Source organism: Hydra viridissima, unplaced genomic scaffold, assembly GCF_058129835.1.
Source record: "Hydra viridissima isolate aposymbiotic clone 2 unplaced genomic scaffold, HvirCarnegie_v1 scaffold_1, whole genome shotgun sequence".
In the NCBI taxonomy this organism is placed as follows: domain Eukaryota; kingdom Metazoa; phylum Cnidaria; class Hydrozoa; order Anthoathecata; family Hydridae; genus Hydra; species Hydra viridissima.
Window position 1 is genome coordinate 1,739,542 of NW_028324300.1, and position 14,226 is coordinate 1,753,767.

Consider the following 14,226-nt stretch of genomic DNA (forward strand, 5'->3'; position numbering starts at 1 on the left):
AACGAATGAATTTTGCTGAAAATATATTGTAAACAAATTTTTAAATTTTTATATTTTTATAACTGTTTTTATAACTAAATCTCATATATGTAAAAAATTCTATTAACAAGTTGCATCAACTAAAAGAAAACTGTAAATGAAAATCTTTTTAAGATGAAAAAATAAGAGTATTTCAATTATGAGTTTTCAAAAGAGTTAGCTTGAACAGAAGGGTTTGCAAACTGATAAATAACATCATCTCTAAATAGGTCTATTCCAGTACGATTAACTGGCGTTAGTACTTGACCCTGCAGTAACACATTTGCATACTCGCATGCATCTTCTGTGGTAGAAACCAAATGCACATCCAACAGCCATTCTGTCAAAGATTTTCCAGTAAACTCTCCTTGTCTAAAAAAATATTGGAAATAAGTTTTTATAAAAGTTTTTAAAATAATATTGGAAAGAAGTTTTTATAAAAGTACATGTAAAACAATTAAGTTCTTGCTGGTCAATGAGACCTTTATTTTTATAATCATCTGTTTTTGAGTATTGTCAAAAGAAAGTATTGAAAATTATTGAGATTTGCTGTTTTTTAAACATTAAATGAGTTCCGAAAAAATACCAAAACAAAAGCAAATTTATTTCAATAAACTAAAAAAACAAGTTACCCAAAATTGCACCAACAAATATTATTGCCCATATAAAAAGCAAACTTAGCCCTTTTACTACACAACACATATATACTCATAAAAAAATATATGCCTCATATGCTACAAGCGAGTATTTTTGCATCTTGTTTTTTAATAGTTTTTTGCTCAACATGATTATATTCGCTAGATATTAGGTTAGTTTATGAATACTATTTTTAAAAGTTAATTCTTAACTGCTCTACACCAACAATCTTGCTGTATCTAACTTTGTCAAACTGCTCAACACAAATAAAATCACAACCACTGAAATATATGTGCACAGCGAGTACAAAATCTCAAAACGTGTTGTGCAGCAAAAGGGTTAACAAATAAATCTTTAATGCTTTGCCTAAGTAAAGTAATATTTTGTAAAAGAATCAACCTTGCTTCCAAAATTTCAGCCTCACATTGAGCCAAATGATCTTTAACAAATTTATGGCATATCAATAAGTCAATATTTGCTAGTCTGGGTGATATTCCTTGAAGTTTTGTTGCTCCAAATAAATGTCTCCTGAAAGTTAACAAACCAAATACATCAAAAAAAAAATTGTAAAAAAAAAAAATACTGTTGCAGATGATTAACTATAATTCTAACCTTAAAAATTCAGACAACATGAAAAAATCTTTTAGAAAACCAAACACAACCAGTGAGAAAAAACCCTAAATTAAAGTTTTTTTTAAAAAATTTTACTTTTTATTAGGAAGCTATTATTTTCTAATTATCTATTTTATATATATATATATATAAAATAGAAATATACGTATATATGTATATATTCATTTATGTGTGTGTGTATTTTATTAAGATGTCCTAAAAACAGCCTCTAAAAAACCTTTATTCTACTTTTTCAGAATCTTTAAAGAATATTTAGGGGTTTCTCAAGGTCCCCAAACTTTCATGAAAATTTTAAAAATTATATAACATACTCTGCCAGAGTTGCCTGGTTTTGGTAAAAGTGAATATTTTAACAGTGATTATACATGTTTCAATGTGACAATGCAGTCTCTAAAAGCTATGAGTTTACAGATATTTAATATTTTTCAGTTTTTAAAATATTTAATCACAGATTTTGGATGACAGCTGTAGCAGGAATAAAATTGTGGTAATTTATATTCTACATTTAAGATTTAGCTTAAAGCATAAATTATGTATAGATTTACAAATGCAACCATATGAAAATCCACTGATACTTCTGTAGTTAACAAAGTGACTTCATGTTCAATATAACTATATATACAGGGTGTTAACTAGCCTGATGGCACTGCGTATAACGCGGAATTCCCAAATTTTCAAAATTTCCCAAAAGTACATAAAATCATTTAAATAAAACGACCTTTAATTAACAGACTTAGATTTTAAGTGTTATGCAAGAAACGTAGAAATACTTAGAAAACGAAGAAAATAATTTAGTTGATCGAAAACAATTACTTTCTTTACAAAAGAAAAAGCGTAGCAAATCATTCAATTCAAAGCCATTTAAAAAGCGTAGCAATTTATTTAAAAAGAAATAAAATGCATTATTTTTTAATTGACGTCAATTGTTCTTTAGATTTTTCATTTCGCTTGTTTTTTTATTTGTTTTTTATTTTAGACTTTTTATTTTCACTAAACCAAAAAATGAACGACCTTTTTTTTTTTTTTTTTACTCGACAGCCGAAAGAAAATTCCCAATATTATGATAACGCTGTGTAAATTTTATTCCTGGGTAACACACTGATATACTATATATAACTAAAATATATGTATATATACTATATATAACTAAAATATATGTATATATATACTAATTATAACTATATATATATGTGTATATATATATATATATATATATATATATATATATATGTATATATATATATATATGTATATATATATATATATATATATATATATATATATATATATATATATATATATATATATAGTTATAATTAGTATATATATACATATATTTTAGTTATATATAGTATATATACATATATTTTAGTATATATGTATATATACTAAAATATATGTATATATACTATATATAACTAAAATTAGTTATAGATAGGAAATTAGTATTTAAAAAAAACTAACTATATATATACATATATATATAGTTAGTTTTTTTTAAATACTAATTTCCCTGATCATTTTACATTTGTAGATAATGGTACTTTTACATAATATTTTTAATTTTATTTTTATTCCTAATTGAATGTATTGTATTATATTTTCAGATTTAAATAAATATGTCACTTGGTAGCAAGTGATCAAAATCAGCAGTAGAAAAAAAAATGGATGCACAATTTAACAATAATTACAAAATGCCATCCCAGCATACCAGAAATGAAAAAGGAAATTTATGAGATAATAAGTCGAATCTCTTTGAACAGAGACTTTGTTGGTAGGTTTTTGGGACTGTATGATGAACTCAAAGGGGAAGCTGACTAAGTAAAGAAGAATTTTGAGATGAAGCTTTAAGTTGAGCTGAGCTTCTTTTTTATTTCTAAGTGTTAAATTTTATTTCTAAGTATTAAATATATATATAATTAAGTATTGGCAAAGGTTGATAAAACAAAGTTGCAAAGTTGCAAAGACTCACAAAAGTGTTTATAAAATATATAAAGCAATCAAATGAAAATTTTGAAAAAATCTGCCTCATTTCTTTGATATAACAAAACAAAGTGAAAACTGGCTTTGCAGTGAAGACAAAGAACTTTACAGAAAACAAATTGAATCAGGAGGACAAGTTGGATGTCAATAAAAAATCCTTCAAATCATCAAAGAAGCCTATCAGAAATGTCAACAAGCCAAATGCAGGAGCTCAGTAGTGGTACTAATACTAAAGAAGATAAAAGTAGCACTGATGCTAATATTGCAAAAGAGTCTTCCCCACTGAAGAAAAAGTATCAATTAACAAAAATCTGCTGCCATGATGGTGTCAAGTGTCCTTGTCAACAAAGAAAGCATTAACTGTTCTTCAAAGTGATCAAGGAATGCAGACAAAGTCAAAGCACAACTGAAAAAAAAACTTATCACTGAAGAGAAATTTTACTCAAATTTTAATGGGAAGAGAATTGACAATAAAGAATATCAGGTAGTATGTCTAAAGAACATTGCAAGAACTCTTGGTGTTTGGCATGTGACAGTGGATCAGCTGAGAGTATCTTTATCCCATAGCAAGCCCTACTGGATGAATACAATGCTTGGTGGAGTGTCAAAATGATTTTTTATTACACTAGACTCTAGAAACAGTTCAGACAAAAAGGTCTAGGTGAGCTTCAGTTTATTGGTTGATAGTACCACATTCTCAACCTAGTTCCTTGATACTTGTTGGATTCCTTGTTCCTAATTGAGTAACAGTCACCTAACATCAACTATCATTTCATTAAAGAGGTTTTGGCAGGACATTAAGACTTACAAAAAAAGTTATTCTGGCAAAGAAAAGACAGCACATAAAAACCCATAAAAAATGGACCATAAAACCATAAAAAATCAACCATAAAGAATGGAGGGACATTTTCAAGTTTCTTTTTGAACTTTGTGAAGCATATAATTTCTAGGAGGGAAAATGGCCTCAATTACAGTGCTATAAGCTGCCCTCCCTTCATAGTGCTAGGTGGAATTCAAAGGGAATCTTTAATAAAATTTTTTCCCCTTCTGAGATGATCAGATGAATTCAAGAGATCAGCTCAAAAGTATTTGTGGCTTCCTTGCAACTGGTCAAAGCCATGGTTTTCAAATCAGCACTCTACAGAGGACTCATATAATTAGCTTCATGCTGTTGTCTCTTATTAAACTGTCCTAAACCTTAAGATGTTTTTCCGCCAACTGGATACAGGGACAATCAATCCTTGATATTCCTTGCTCAAATATGGTTGTCAAGCAAACTTGTCAGGCTGATGGAAGAGCTTCTCAGCACTTGTAAAACTGACAAATATCTTAACAGTAAGTTCATAAATAGTAATGCTTTCTTTTTTTTTTTTTTTTTCTTTTTCTTTTTTAAAAATATTAATTAACTTCCATATATTAGCTATAAATCATAGGTTAAAAAAAAATATTTTAACTGAAGTATAAAAATAAAATTATTGAAAAGTTTACAAAATATAACAAAAAATTGTGATCATAGAAAAAGCACATCAAACAAAAAATAGTGCTTTTTAAAAGTCTACATCAAAAAATTAAAAATAACATTATTATTTTGAGTAGCCTTTATTCTTTACAGCTGCAGCACATCTAGATGGTATACTTAATTAATAATTAAGCATTTAATAAGCCTTTGACATTGTTCAAAAGTAGTGGCATCTTAGACATTTTGAATTTTCCTCCAAAACACAATAGAATTGGAGGTTTGTTTATCTTGTAAAGCCACCTGAATATCAGATCATAAATTCTCATCTCAGATTAAGATTTGGAATTTGAAGTGACAATTCTAGAACATTAATTTTACTTTCCTCAAGCCAAGATTTCACGGATCTTGTAATATGTTTTGGGTTGCTGTCAAGCATTAAAAACAAAGTAACAAGTGGGTTATCATCAGCATATGGCTCCATTAAGTTTTGTAATATATCTTGCCAGGACATAGCTCCCCAAACCTTAATACTATTCCCACTGTGTTTCACTGTCTTTAGAGTATACAATTGGTTGTCTTATTGGTTCATAGGATGCCTAACATATACTTTCCCATCAGAATGGAAGCGATTGAACTTGAATGTTTGGTCCATAAAACATTTTTCTGAAAGGTATTATTTTTATTTAGGAGTATTTTTACAAATTTGAATCACTTTAGTTAATTTTATTTTGAAACAAGGAGTTTCTTCTTTGCTGTACAGTCTCAAAGGTCGGCTTCTTGTAAACAATGATGAATAGTTGGGGCTGACATAACTACATGATACTGTTCTTCAATTTTGGTTTTTATTTCAATAAAATTTTTATTTAGCAATCCATATTGGTTGAAGTTTTTTTAACAAATCTTAATTTTAAATCTCACTATTTAAAATTAAATCTTAATATTGTGTTTTCAAATTTTATCAACAGTGGTATTGCATTTTTTTAAATGTTTACAACAGTTTGTAACAATAAAAGTCTTTATTGTCACATTGTTGAACTAATGTCCAAACAATAATGCAAGTTCCAACTTGTAAGGTATCATAAGAAACCATTAAAATTAAATACATAGAAACACACTATAAAATGCAATTAAAAGAAAATATATACATACACACAAACAAAGTTCTAACCTGGCCATATGTTAAAACTACTCCAAGCAATTGAATTCCTAAGAAAATTCCTTGAGCTTGTGTTGGCCGAATTATGTTCCATAAACAAATGCATATGTTCTAAAAAAAAGTAAAAACCAAATTTTTTACAGAACTTAATACTTTAATAATTGGGAAAATTTTTCTTTGTTTTTCAACAAAACAAATGGATATAGCAAAAAATTGTTCAGGGATCCTGAAAAGAATAAGATATAACAACTGCAAAGCAACTGAATAAGCAATAAAGGACTAGATATAAGAACGTGTAAGAACTGGAGAAAAATAATTAAAAAAACTATTTCTTACTTTTAACAATTCTCTTCCTATTTTCACTTTTTAGTTATTTAATTGATTTAATTTCAAGAGTGCAAACACATTAAATTTTAAACTTTTAAAATAATAAATAATTAGTATAAAAATAAGTACAAAAAGATAACAAATTACAATCGCAATCATAAATGATATTCCCAGCAGTAAAATCACATGATTGGTGACATATTTTACATCAATGGATTGTGAAAGGGCCAAGTATGACATTACTGATTGAATACTACTTCTGCTTGACATAAAAACATCTGCCCTGATCATGAAATAAAACAGCCAAAAGATTAGGAAGTTCACCAACAGAATTTTTAGTATATGTTATTATATCTAAAATTCCAGATAAATTAATTTATATATCACAACTCTTCAAGTAAAATCAAATGATTTTAATAAGAATACAAAAGTTGAAACTTTAAAAAAACTGTGGGAGTAAAAGAATGTTCTGTATATTTTTTGCAACAATAAATTCAGAAAACTAAAAAATAACAAAACATAAAATATCAAACATTTGTTTAAGTCTTTATAAAAAATCACCACCTATTTCCTCTGAGTGGTTGATATTGGTTAGATTCAGGATCTTGTTGAAAATGTTGATTAAGTTGAACCAATCCAAATACAACAGCTATGAGAGTTACAAGACCAACAATAATAAAAAGGAGACTAGCATTATCCTAAAAATTACAAAAGAAAAAATAATCACAACTATAAGTATGTTAAAAGAACAATTCTATGATAAGATTTTTAAATTCTAAATAAGGCCACGCGGTTAAGGTTTTTTTTGGTTTGGTTTTTTTCGATTCGATTTTAAACTTAAACCCATTGGTTCGGTTTTTTTCCGGTTCAGTTTAAAACAAAATTCGGTTCGGTTTGGTTCGGTTCGATTAAAAACAAAATATGATTTTAAAGATAATTATTTATATATATTTTTCTGTGGTTTAATAATACTAAACTTTCATAAATAAAGTTTATTAAAAAAATATAAAATTAAGTTTTATAATTTTATAAAATTTTTATATAGGTTTTTCAGCTTTTTTTGGTTTCGGTTCAGTTCGGTTGATTATTTAAAATATTTTTATCGGTTCGGTTCGATTCGGTTTTCTTAGTTCGGTTTTAACCGAAAGAACGGTTCGGTTCGGTTAACCGCGTGGCCTTAATTCTAAATGCAAATGTCGCTTTACAATTAATAACTTAACACATAAAACTGGACTAAAAAAATCACCTAAAAAACAACTTAAAAAACATTTAGAACTACCTTGAAAGAAACTGATAACAAAAAGAATGGTGACTCTTTAATTTGATCAACAATACTTGGTGAAGTTACAACCAATATTGTTGTCATCAAAAAAAGTAAGCTACAAAAAAAATTCCATTTAAGAATTTTTCAAGCATATCAATTATGACCTGATTATGAAATCTTGGTAAATTTACCAGAGAAAAAGTAAATTTTCTCTGGTAAATTTAAATCGCCTGTATTATTTCATTTATTTTTTCTTGAGAAATATAAACCTATAAATAAGAAGTTTAAACATTTTTATTACTATTGTTAATTGAATGATAAAAAATACTCACAAATAAGTAACAAAAGCAATAATCCAATGGGTTTTTTTTCTCTGACATGTTCTTAGCAAGTTCAATGTCACAATAGCAGCTGATCCACAGCAACTGTACAGAGATGTAAGTAACATCCATACCACAAAATGAGAAAATTGTACGGAATGGTTGTGTATATTTCTCAAAACAATTACAGAAATACCAAGAAGGAGCTAAATATAGCAATTAAACAATATTCACCATTTCACATCACGCGAGAATATTTATGTACAGAAAAATTTTTCAATTTTCAAATATTTTACTGGCTATTTATCCTTGCATTAAAAAAAAAATGCTCTAAAAGATTTGTTTTCCTAATATTTAACAGGAATTATAAAATGCATGAAATACCTGGAAAAAAATAAGTATGTGAGTATATCTATATAATGGTTGTCTGAACAATTGCAAGCAAAAAAAAACAAACAAAACCCAAACCTGAAAGAAAAAACATGTCTAATCATTCATAAAATTCAATATTCATTTTTTCAAAACATCAAAGATTTTTATAAACAATAATTAGTTGTTGAAGGAGCCACAAATCTTACACAACACACAACTTGAAATATGCTGATATCTGTAGAAACTTCAGTGATGATTTTCAAAAACATATCTATGTCCTTCGTATTTATAACTTCGATCATTCTCACAGATGCGAAGATGATTGGACCAGAGAATAAAGTGCTTATGACTAAAGTACTACCAATCTAAATTTGAATTGAGAAACATTTCATTACTTTTAACTCTTTTAATAAAAAAAACCAGTTTCAAAAGTAAGACCTACTATGTCCTCAGCTAACTGATACTTGCTGGCATAAATCATGACAGTTGGTGCTGAAGGAATAGCTCCATAAAGAAAAGAAAATGTTTCAATTGTATGTCCTGTATAATTGGGAAGCAATCCAACTTTTAATCCATCTCCTTTAAAATTTGCCACATTGATCATATTAGATGCAATAAAGCGCATCACAACTGACATAAATATTCTAAAAATAATACAAAAAACATAATTTATTCAAATTTACAATTGAGTATGATCTCAACCATCAAAAAGAATTGAAGATGATGGGATAAAAATAAGAATCAAATAACATCTTTATCCCATTAGAAAGAAGAGGACTCAACAACAGACACTTGCTGAATGCTTCATTTAAATATAAGAATTGCATAAAATTCAATTCTTACATTAAAATAAAGCATTTATCATGTGTAATACAATTACATATAATAATATATATTTATGTAAAAATCTATATTTAATTATACATTATTATATATAATAGACGATATTTGATAACTCTTAAAACGCTAAGCGCACGAAGGATTCTGGTATATGTTTGGGGATTTAAAAATAAGCGATGCAAAGTCTACGAGATTCTTAACTGCAGTTAGTTGTTTTTAATTACAGATTTATTTAATACAGTTGTGAAATGGGTAGAAATGATCACTGTGCTGTATATGGTTGTGCAAATAGTCAAAGCAAACCCGAAAGGTAAGCATTTTATTAAATACACACACATACATACACATTTTATAAGCCATATATATATGCATCAGTGTGTGTGAATGTTTGTATGTATGTATGTATGTATGTATGTATGTATGTATGTATGTATGTATGTATGTATGTATGTATGTATGTATGTATGTATGTATGTATGTGTGTATGTATGTATGTATGTATGTATGTATATATATATTATATATATAGCTATAAACATACATGCATATATATGTTTATATATGTCTATATAAAAATATTATATATACATATATATTATACACACACAGACACACACACATATATATATCACATATATATATATGTGCATATGTATACACATACATACATACGTAATTAATCGCAATGTTTTTAGTCCTTGTCAAATTACAACTGGGGCTTATAGATAGTGATTGGCATTTAGGTTCAAAATATCACAATTTCTAGTGTCAAGCATTTTTAATTCTTGGATATCTTTTTTTTTTAATTTTAACCTGTTTTTAGCAAACTCGTTCATCAAAACCTTCAGTAAATCACCATATTCATTTTCAATAGAATTTGGCTCCATTACAATTTGACTCCAAAAAACTCAAAGTTTAAAATAATAAAAATGTCAATCCTCGATGTATATTAAGTTGTATATTACATATTATATTAAAATTGTCATCCTATTATGAAAAGTTGTTCAACGCAATGCCTATTTTATACTTTGATTTGTTATCCTGATCGATCCCACAATTCATATCAAAAGATATATAAAAAAGTTATCAAATATCATCTATTGTATTACATAGAAGCCCATAAACTAACCTTACATCAAATTATAATTTGATATTAAATTCAATTTTACAAAATAAATCTTTGTACCAAGTTAAGACAGAATTAGCACTCATTATTAGCAGAGAAGCAACTATACAAATAAAGATCATGCTATTCATGAAAGCCCAAACATTTTGGAGCTAAAATGAATAAGAAATTAAATCTGAAAACCATTCATAAGAAAAGGTGCGTGAAACTTGTGCAAGAAAATATGAATCATAATTTTAATTTATTATTATTATGAAAAAACATCTATATTCAATAAATAGTCTTGTAAATGTTCCTGACAGATTGGGTAGATATTGGAATGATTTGAGAAAAGAACCACAAATATTTTTCAACCAGAATTTTTGGAGGGGGTTCATTAATTGGTTTGCTAAGCAATGACATCATTCGTGCAACTAGAAAAGTGAATTTAGTTTTAACGTCATGCAGCATGAATACCAGAGACTACACACAGTTGTAAGGGCCAACATGGTTTCTATTTAAGATTAAGTACTACTGTGAAAGGTTTTTTTTCCAACAAGACAATTCTAGAATTTATGTTAGTACAAATTATATTTATAACATCAACTTTTACATACAGCAAGTCAGAAGAAATCTAACAAAACTAGCTTACAAAATATATAACAGATACAAAGAAATCAACCATCACTTCTACTCACCCTTTAACAATAGCTAGCATTACTGGCAAAAATAGCTGTTTTCCTGTTGTAGTTTTTAACTGGACTCCAAGGCTCCAACCCAAGTAAAATAATGCTGTAGCACTAAATGCATTGCTTAATGAATCAAAAAAAATAGTAAATAATTTTGGAATCTGCTGCTTAAAAACAAAATTTGCAATTATTGCAAACACCATTGTAAATATAAGTGGATTAGTAACAATTCCTTTTAATGTTATAACCAGAAGCTTGACAAACAGAGTTCGCTGGCTAACAGGAAATAATGATTTGACTTTATTTTTTGCTTGCTGATACTCAAGAAATACAAACCCTATTGGATTTAGAAGAGCTAAACTGACTGGTGCAATTAAGTACATATAATCTGTAAGAAATTGCTGTGATGGAGGGAATATTGCCTGAACTAATAAAAAGAAATGTTTTTTTTATTTTTTTATACATACATACATACATACATACATACATACATACATACATACATACATACATACATACATACATACATACATACATACATACATACATACATACATACATACATACATACATACATACATACATACATACATATACATATACATACATACATACATACATACATACATACATACATACATACATACATACATACATACATACATACATACATACATACATACATACATACATACATACATACATACATACATACATACATACATACATACATACATACATACATGTATATATATACATACATGCATACATGCATGCATACATATGCATGCATGTATGTTTATATATATATATACATGTATGGAAAATATTAAGGTAAGAACCTTTACTTTGCAAATGTATACAAAAGTTATAGGACTTACACAAAGGAATTCCAAATGCAAAATCATTTGATTGAGTAACACATATGGCATAAAGACCAGCTTTACCAAACTTATTATCTTTGGCAAAATATAATGTAGCCATAGCTACTATCACAAAAAAAATGGACTTGCTGATTAGCAATGCTGTCCATAGTTGCCAATTAACAATATTGAAATTTACTTGGACTAATGCTTTAAATATTAATCCAGGGAGCAGGAAATTAGCAGTAAATACTCTTATCCCTTTGCCTTGCTCAGCAGTTATTCTACGAAAACGGCCAGTTATATAACCAATTAGAATTAATAAAAAACAACCCAAAAGCGTCGGAAGAATACTTAAAACTCCACTGTTTGACATGTTTGAAATTTACAATTTATATTTTACAGTTCATCTTGTTAAAAAGTAAAAAACTTCTTGAGCATTTTAAAATGATATAACTTTGTTGACTTATTGGTTTTTTTTTGTTGACCTCAATAATATAGTTTGTAAACTTTTGCACATGGAACGAGCATTTTAAACAAACTTTCATATAGGTTTTATATATGGTTTTCACGTGAAATATGCGTGTAAAATGTGGTTTGGTTGTAAATACGCGTGGAAAACTTGACAAAACCAGTTTTATAAAGATAAGATTTTAAAATAGCACTTTTAGAAGTAAATTTAACGTTTTTAAGCTATTCCATAAGAATGAAAACATAATAAAAGTATTTAAGTTCTAGGGTTGAGACAAATTTGTTGTTAACATGTCGACAGGGCCGGATTAAACAATTATGTGGCCCTGGGGCACTGAAATTTGTGGGGGCCCTCGAGAAAGATTTTCAAGCAAGCATAGCTAACGTTTAGTACCGTTTACCGGTACTAAAATTGTATTGTAATGTAATGTGTTAAAATCTAAAGTAACTCCGTATAAGGTTTGACCATCATATAAATTGGGGGTAATGCTAAAGCACTGTATGGACAAATAAAAACAATCAATAGACATGAAACATAATGATATAAACATGTATTTTTATTCAACTTTGTAAAAATTTGTAAGATCATAAAGAAATGTAAGCCTTTCTAGCTTTTTGCAAAACAAATGTTTTCACAATATCTGAGAAATTAATCTCCCGTAGTAAATCGGATTCTATGCTCATTAGTGTCAAATAAGAAAGTCGATTTTGGCTCATGTTGGTCCTTCGTCTGTTTTTGATAAGTTTCAATTTGGAAAACGATCGTTCTCCCGAACAATTAGAGACCATTAGGACCAAGTACATCCTTAATAGGATTTCTACATTTCGAAAACCTGAGATGAAGTTATTCGCATTTAAAATTTTGTAAAAGAAAAGTTCTTTGGGCACATTTGCATTAGCACCATAGTCATCCATATAAAGCTTTAGAAGGGCTGAAAATTGAACAAGCTCATTTCCGAGACTTTCTTCAAGGTCAGGCTAGTACTTGTTAACCAAATTGTTCGCAGACATCGTTATTTCGTTTGGTTTCATTTCATCAAGGCGATTCACTAGTTTCTTTGAGCCACAGTACACATTTTACTTTATTCAAAGATTAGATCTTTTTTGACTTTATATAACTTAAAAAGTAAACAAAAATTTTTGATAAAATAAGTTTAACATTTAATATAAACAAAACCATTTACATTTAAAAAAAGATTTTTCAAAAATTTAAACCAATTTTTTTTTAAAATGATACAAATTTCAACTTAAACCACTATTTTTAACAAAATAGATTAACATTTGATACAAACAAAATCATTTACATTGAAACAAATAGACCATGCGAAAGTTTGTTGTTATTTATTTGCTACCATTTTTATTTTTTTCCCTACAAACCTCGCGATATGAATTTGGCCAATATACCTAATATATGTAAATTAAATATAAGTAATCTCTAAAATACAAAGTTTACATAAACTTTATATTAAGTATAATAACTTATACATCTATTTTTATCGTTACCCTTATTTAAGGCATGTCATTGAATTTTTTTTTCATAATTTGTGGGAGCCCCCCTTTTGTGGGGGCCCCGGGCTAGCGCCCCGGTTGCCCCCCTCCCCTTTTAATCCGGCCCTGCATGTTGAGGTTTGAAATTTTTCAAATTGTGGTTGTTTAGAGCGTTTTTATTTGTTTTGACTTTATTGAAGGGGAAAAAAATGTTCTCTCAAAAAATAAAATTCAAATAAACCATTAAAAAACATGTATAAAGATGTTGTTTTTTTTAATCAAATGGAGTTTATTTAGCTTAACAAATCATATTTAATATTGTTCATCAAATGCTCTCTGGAAATCCTTTCAGACAAACTGCATTCGATCTTCTATTAGTTGAGCATGCAAACTGCAGTACAACCTTGGAGCTTCTTTTTTCAAACAATTTTTAGTTTGTTAACAATATTTGATGCTTCCGATTAATTTTTGAACATTTTCTGTTTCCCACTTTCCCTTGTAAACTAAAACATTGAAATAACCGCAAAAGTCTTCTATTGGTCTTCTGAGGACAGTTAGCAGGGCTCATTTTCAGACCATTTTGCAAGAGCTTCCTGATGACA

The 14,226-nt window shown here is 28.0% G+C and overlaps 1 protein-coding gene across 3 annotated transcripts; it reads right to left on the reverse strand.

Moving 5' to 3' along the window:
• Positions 1–10: 10 nt before the first annotated feature.
• LOC145187523 (lysosomal cholesterol signaling protein-like) lies at positions 11–12,464 on the reverse strand. Of its 3 annotated transcripts, none has more exons than XR_016449228.1 (13): positions 11,684–12,429; positions 10,812–11,229; positions 8,611–8,812; positions 8,375–8,533; positions 8,181–8,264; positions 7,809–8,002; positions 7,492–7,591; positions 6,777–6,910; positions 6,360–6,490; positions 5,898–5,996; positions 1,267–1,331; positions 1,054–1,182; positions 11–390 (listed from the first exon to the last, which is right to left on the reverse strand). XR_016449228.1 is itself a non-coding variant. In XM_090076723.1 (13 exons), exons 1-13 carry the CDS (start codon positions 12,039–12,041, stop codon positions 177–179), a joined length of 2,292 nt encoding a protein of 763 aa, XP_089932849.1. In that variant the 5' UTR covers positions 12,042–12,464; the 3' UTR covers positions 11–176. The 3 variants fall into 3 exon arrangements, 2 of the variants coding, with proteins under 2 accessions (XP_089932849.1, XP_089932850.1); XM_090076723.1 differs by having other exon boundaries at positions 6,360–6,495; positions 11,684–12,464; XM_090076724.1 differs by having other exon boundaries at positions 6,360–6,495; positions 8,384–8,533; positions 11,684–12,197.
• Positions 12,465–14,226: the final 1,762 nt, after the last annotated feature.

Coding starts and splice junctions, on each gene's coding strand:
- LOC145187523 (XM_090076723.1), bottom strand. CDS start 12,041: ATGTCAAACAGTGGAGTTTTAAGTATTCTTCCGACGCTTTTGGGTTGT. Junction 8,534..8,610: donor ATCAGTTAGCTGAGGACATA/GTAGGTCTTACT, acceptor ATTCAAATTTAG/ATTGGTAGTACTTTAGTCAT. Junction 8,265..8,374: donor TATTTCAAGTTGTGTGTTGT/GTAAGATTTGTG, acceptor TTTTTCTTTCAG/GTTTGGGTTTTGTTTGTTTT.